General features: G+C 56.0%; 1 protein-coding gene across 3 annotated transcripts in view; it reads right to left on the reverse strand.

Moving 5' to 3' along the window:
* GRM7 (glutamate metabotropic receptor 7) overlaps positions 1-1,245 on the reverse strand; it is a 310,746-nt gene extending 309,501 nt beyond the window's left edge. For all 3 annotated transcript variants that reach the window (XM_075432729.1, XM_075432727.1, XM_075432728.1), the window contains exon 1: positions 662-1,245. In XM_075432729.1, coding sequence (XP_075288844.1) covers positions 662-1,171 — 510 coding nt within the window. In that variant the 5' untranslated portion in view covers positions 1,172-1,245. The remainder of the gene's footprint in view (positions 1-661) is intronic.
* Between the last annotated feature and the right edge of the window lie 5,542 nt (positions 1,246-6,787).

The raw sequence follows: 6,787 nt of genomic DNA on the forward strand, positions 1-6,787 counted from the left end.
ACGGGTAGGCGCTGCAGAGCATCTCCCCGCACACGCATGGGTCTGCGGAGCGGGGGCTCCCGGGGTGCAGCCCCCCCCTCCCCGCCAGCCGGGGGGCTGCGCTGGCCCCGCACCCTCCGGGAGGGCAGAAGGGACCCCCGGCCCGAGCCCGGGAAGCGGTGGGGTGTGTGGAGGTGCCCGGTGCAGCCCCGTCCCCGCCGAATGAAGAGCCCCCCCCATCCCCCGTGTCCGTCCCCCAACCCCCCCCCCCCCCCCCCCCGAGTCCCGGGACGGGGGCGGCTGCGGCGCTGCCAGCCCCCCGCCCGCGCACAGCGCGGAGATTTCATGCGTGAAACCCGTCCCGGCCGTGCCCCCGCGTCTCCGCCGAGCCCTATTTCTCCCTATACGCAAATCCATCTCAATCACCGCCTTTTCTATCCGCCCCCCCCCCCCCCCCCCCCCCATTTTCCCTTCACGGATTGCTTCTTGCAAACGGGGCGATAAATCCAGAAAGTGCCACGCACCGCGGAGAGGGGGGGGGGGATGCTGAGATGCCGAGGCGGGCGGCTGGGAGGGAAGGGCGATGCTCCGAGGGGGGGCAAAGCGAGTACCCGGAGGGGGGGGGTGACACACACACACGCACACGGAGGGAGCTGCCGCCCCCGGCCCCGCGCAGCCCTACCTGGAAGAGCCGGAGGATGTTGGCCACCATGATGGACACCGAACTTCCCGACGCCCCGATCACTCCAACTACTTTCTCCGGCTTGACGAAGACGGGCGGCTCCCCGTTGGTGCACCTCACGTCGGAGGTGTCCTTCTGGATGAGCGCCTGGACGAAGGTGAGCGACTGCTCCAGCGCGTAGGTGTCCCGGGAGCAGGTGTCGAGGATGCGAGCGCCCAGCGTGACGTTGGGCAGCAGGTCCGGGTCGCTGTTGATCTGGTCCAGGGCGTAGAGCATCGCCTCCAGCCTGTGGATGCCGTTCTCCTTCTTGATGTCCCCGCAGGGCACGCCGGGGAGTCCCTTGGCGTGGACGGGGAAGAGCCCCCCCAGGGTGATGTCCCCTTCCAGGCGGATGGAGTGGGGCGCGTACATCTCCTGCCCCCGGGCCGCCCCCGAGAGCAGCAGCTCCAGCAGGCAGCAGGGCAGCTTCAGCAGGGCCAGGAGCCGCAGGAGCCTGCCCAGCCGGGGCATGGTGCCGATGCCCCCGGGATGGGGGGGAGAAGGATGCCGGGGCCGCTCCCGCACTGCCTCCGCCGCGCTCGGCGGCTCCGCGGCACTGGGGAGCGCGGCCCCGCCGCTGCCGCTTTAAACGGAGCCCGGCGCTGCCCGCCCCCCGCCCGCCCCCCGCCCCGCCCGCCGCTGCGCAGGACGCGGCCCAGCCCGGCCGGCCCGGGGCCAGCGGGAAGGGGGCAGCGGCGGCAGCGCCGGGGCCGGCAGCGCCTCGGAACACCCCCCCCCCAGCCCTGCTCCGCGCTCAGCCCCGCTGGAGCATCCCGAGCATCCTCCTCCTTCCTCCTCCTCCTCCTCCTCTCCCCGGGGGGGCAGCGGGCGCCCCTAGGAGCGGCGAGCGGCAGCGCCTGTTCCGGCAAGGCGGATTTCTCTCCGGAGAAGAGATCCTCCTCCTCCTCCTCCTCCTCCCTGGCTCCACTGGTACCCACCTCGGCGGGGAGGAGGGGTTTGGATGGAAGCCCCCCCGAAACCCAAGCGGTGTGGCTGAGCTCGGTCTGGGTTGAGATCTCCAGACCCGTGTTTGTGGGCGCACCGAGAGCTGGAGGATGCCGGAGCATCCTGGTTGCGTTCCCTTCGTCCCAAAGCTCCGATACCCGAGGAGGTGACGCCTGTTGCCGTCCCCTGCGGACCACCAAATCCCTGCCCTGCCCCATCCCCAGTTCATGAGTAATGCAAAATACATCTCTGACACCCGGTCCCTGCCAGACCAAGCACATCTTTTTGGAGACAACCTTTAATTTCTTCTTCATGAAGACCGGATCAAGCCTACCTGCCGTTCACCGCCATGCCCGTGCCCGGCGCTGGACCAGCGGCGCGCGCCGTGTGCCAGGCTCATCCTGCCGTGCCCAGCGACAGCGCCGGACACCGACAGACAGCTACGGGGACGGCTTCATCTCCAGCACGTTGTATATCAGTGAAGTCAGAGAGGCACAACTGTTGCTGTCGTGACATTAGAAAACATCGGTGAAAACTGATGGGTTTTATCTGTTTTGGCCCGGTCAAATTTTCCCTCTCAGCACGCGGCTCGCCTGGCAGACACAAGTGAGGGGCTTTGCTGGTCCTGTCCTGGCTGAGGTGGAGCTGGCTAGGGGCTAGGGACACATCTTCCGATAATTATTAAGGCATTTTAACATCTAAAAATCTCTGTATTATTTCAGTTGTGTCCTTACCATATTTTTCAGCTTTTTTCTCTTTCTCTTGTACGTCGGCACTTGTCTTTGGCTGAGGTCAGCACAACCAAGGTTTCTGACCTGGTGCCCTTCAAATGCCACCGCGACCAGAGAAGGCCCATGTGTGTTCCTTGGCGAAAGGGGACGGCGGGAGAGCCGCCGCGGAACTGGACAGACGTAGCAGGATTTTTCAGTAGGGCCAGAGCATAGCACGCGTGAACAACAATAAAAGCAGCTGGAGGTCTCCACTAGAAATTACAATTTTTGGGCTTGGGACCACAATTTAGTTTTTCTGTGGACTGAAAATATCATGAGATATTATTTCGTTGTGATATGGGTATCATGGTCCAGCTTGTGCCATCACCCAGGCCTTGTTCTTTATCACTTTCATCCCTCACTGGGCGAAACTTTCCTGACGAACCCGCACTCGTCCACCACCATCGTCCCGAGAGCGGGAAGTTCCCGCGCAGGATGGGACACGCGTGCTGGGGGGGGTTTGCAGGTGCTGGTGGCTTGGCTCCTGCCTCCCGCAGCCTCTGCCAGTCGAGCTGCAGCCTCACCGGTCCCCGTTTAGCAGCCCTTGATGCCCACACGCGTCTTAACCCTTTACATCAGTTCCTCGCTGCGCTGGGTACGTGATTTCCTGCTCAGCTGTTCCTCGGCAGCATCAGCTCCATCCCCCTTTGGCATCCGAACGTGCGCAGTTGAAGTGCAAGCTCTTCAGCGTTTATTTACCTCTTGCCCACTTAAAGCTCCTCTTTGAGAATCTTAGCCACATTTATTATTATTTAAAAACCTGACTCTAGTGGTTGTAGAGAAGAGTTTGCAAGCATGACTCAAGTTTGCCTTAAGTGCTCAGGATTCAGAAAGGATGTAAACATAAATCATCTTTTCTCATAAATGTCATTGTTTTGCAGGAAGCTACCTCATGATTTTGGAAGCTTCCTCTCTGGGTTTTTTGTTCCTTTGGGCAAATCTGCAGTGACATTCAACATGTTGGAACTCCAGACCCCACCTGGAGTCCTGCGGCCAGCTCTGGAGCCCCCAGCATAGGAAGGACATGGATGTGTTGGAGCGGGGCCAGAGGAGGCCACGGAGATGATCCGAGGGCTGGAGCACCTCTGCTACGAGCACAGGGTGAGGGAGCTGGGGCTGTTCAGCCTGGAGAAGAGAAGGCTCCGGGGTGACCTTAGAGCAGTTGCCAGTGCCTGGAGGGGCTGACAGGAAGAATGGAGAGGGGCTTTTCACAAGGGGGTGTAGTGATAGGACAAGGGGGAATGGCTCTAAGCTAAAAAAGGGCAGATTTAGATTAGATATGAGGAAGGAATTCTTCCCCATGAGGGTGGTGAAACACTGGCCAGGTTGCCCAGAGAAGCTGTGGCTGCCCCCTCCCTGACAGGGTTCAAGGCCAGGCTGGATGGAGCTCTGAGCAACCTGGGCTGGTGGAAGATGTCCCTGCTCATGGCAGGGGGGTTGGAACCAGATGATCTTTAAGGTCCCTTCCAACCCAACCCATTCTATGATTCTATGTTTATCCTCTCAAAGTTACAGAAAACCCGTCTGCTGTCTACTTCATCCTCCTTTTCCTCATGCCCTGGTTTACCTAAAAAATCAGTCTACATATGTCACATCAGATTCCCTCAAGGAACACAGAAAATGACAGAGTTGATCAAGGTGGATCCAGGGTCCACCCTCACCCAACATCTGGCCTTGAAACAGATGTGTCAGAACACCAGGCAGGAGCTCTGCAGTGTGCAGAAGTCTTCAGTCTGTTCCTACCAGGAGTCTCATCCTGGTCTCTCACATATAGAAATTGCTTTAAGCTCTGAAGCATGAAAAATTATTCTAATTACATTACAAAAATTGATATAGTTAATCATTACTCTGGATATTCTTGATATCCATAAAAGTGGCCCGTCCCTCTTCCACTCTTGCTAAGTACTTGGCTTCAGTGGCCTCCCATGGTAATGAGTCCCACCGTTTAATTGGACATCGCCTGACAAAAACCTGTTTATCACGTCTCAATTTCCTGCTTTTTAAGTTTAACTCTTAAAATAGCCAGTAATCTCCCTTTCATCGCACCTGATCTCCATCCACCATGTGCAGCCAGCTACCTACAGTCAATCTGGCCCTCTCAGACGAGAGACTAAATATAATAGCCTGTGCATCTGTCACCGCCACATTTCGCTCTGAAGGAGCGTTTCGTTTTGGTTTGGATTACCGAGTACCTGGAGGTGAGACAGCGCTGACTAAACCCCACCGTGAGCGTATCGCACCGGCGCTGCGTAACAGCCCGTGTCCCACCGAACCTAAAATACCCTCGCCTCCCTCGCGGCCCACCGGGACAGGCACGCGGAGCGGATTCAGGGAGCGGTGCCTAAGCAAAAATTAGATTCCGTCCACTCAGAACTGAACTCGCCCACGCTTAAAGCCATCAGGGAGAATTTCAAGCTCCGACATACTAAATCGTGTTGAAGTGGTAGCCCTAATCCGGAATGACTCCCCGAAAGCGGCGTTATCGCAGTAAAACAGCATTTGATGTGAGGAAAGGCTGAGGGAGCTGGGCTTGTTTAGCCTGAAAAAACATTCATTATTTAGCCTGAAGAAGAGAAGGCTGAGAGGGAACCTTATAAATGCTTAGAAATATCTGCAGGGTGGGTGTCAGGAAGATGGGGCCAGACTCTTTTCAGTGGTGCCCAGCGACAGGACAAGGGGCAACGGGCACAAACTGAAGCAGAGGAAGCTCCAGCTGAGCATGAGGAAGAACTTCTTCCCTCTGAGGGTGACGGAGCCCTGTCCCAGGCTGCCCAGGGAGGCTGTGGAGTCTCCTTCTCTGGAGATATTCCAGCCCCGCCTGGACGCGGTGCTGTGCAGCCTGCTCTGGGTGACCCTGCTTGGGCAGGGGGTTGGGCTGGGTGACCCACAGAGGGCCCTGCCAACCCCCACCATGCTGGGATTCTGTGATTCTGTGATTCTGTATGTAACGGGAATATTGACAGAAGCATATGGGAATGGTGGGAAAGTCATTCCAGCGTGATGTTTTGTAGTTCACTTCACAATTAGTCACTCTCGTACCAAATCAGATTCCCAGCACGCGTCACTCGCTGCGGTCCCCGAGCCCGGCAAACGCTTGCTGAAGGCCTCGTGGCTCGGCCGCAGGAGCCCTGCCCTGGCGCCGGCGCAGCCTGCAGACCTCCTGTGCTACCAACGAAGCCACTCGCTTTCTCTCACCCGAAGAATGGCGCAGGGGGGTCAGCGCTGGGTTTCGACCCGCAGCCGGGGAGGACCAGGCGCCCAGAAGCCCACCCACGGGCACGCTTCCCCTACCTGCCCACTGTGTGGTGCTGGGGACGCGCTCCCTCTCCCCCAGCGAAAGTCTGCTGCACAAAAAAAAACCCTCACGAAGCAAAACAAAAGAAAACAAAACAAAACAAAAGAAAACAAAACAAAACAAAAGAAAACAAAATAAAATAAAACAAAACTTCACCAGAAAAAAAAAAAACACCGAAACCCAACCCCGATCTTTCTAGCAAAAGAATTTGTTTAGAAGTAAACAGTGGTTAAACACATCCAAAAGCATATTCAAAACATTTCTTAACTTGTCTGTCAACGAAGAGCGTGGATTCAGCCAGATTGCTACTGGATAAGCACAGAGTTTGCCAGAGAGAAGTCGGCGTCATAGCTGGCATCCTTCAGGGGAGCGGCGCGATTCCCATCCCCAGAGGATCCTACCCGCTCTACTCTCGAAGATGCTGCAGAATTAAACACTGCTGTTATGTGGGCAGCTGGCGGGGCGAACACAAAGTCGTGTGACAACCAAGCAGTGGAAGCAAAACAAAGAGCAATGGGCTAGCGGAAAGGAGAAAGAAACCAATATTTCAAATTTTGGTAATGTAGCGTGATGCTGCCGTGCACAGTTGGAGGTCATCTTGAACAACGGTAATGGACGTGGTACAAGCAATTAATTTGTTGGGTGAAGTCACCAGTGGGATAGTAGCCAGAGCTCCGGCTTATCTGGCGCTCGGAAAATAATGAATTTTTGGAGCAGAGGCCAGTGAAAAACTCTGATCCTTAACTCGGTGCCTTGCTGTTGCTGGTCACAAAGAGAAGGTGTCAGTGTGGCTCTGGTTTCCAGGGAGGACAGGGGACAGCAAATTCTCTTCAAGGACACAGCACCTTGGATCTCTTGCTAGATCTTTATTTGTACAAGATAAACATTATCTTTGTATTTATATCTTATTATAAAATATTGCAATATAAATAATTAAAATATAAATGATAAATAAATTGTAATTTGTCATATGTATTCTGTTAGTGAATCTAAAATACATTATGGGTTGTTCCCGAGTCTATGAAGAATAAAACGCAACGAACGCTTTGTGCTAACCCACCGAGTTTCTGGGCCTGA

Source organism: Opisthocomus hoazin, chromosome 11 (genome assembly GCF_030867145.1).
Source record: "Opisthocomus hoazin isolate bOpiHoa1 chromosome 11, bOpiHoa1.hap1, whole genome shotgun sequence".
Classification (NCBI taxonomy): domain Eukaryota; kingdom Metazoa; phylum Chordata; class Aves; order Opisthocomiformes; family Opisthocomidae; genus Opisthocomus; species Opisthocomus hoazin.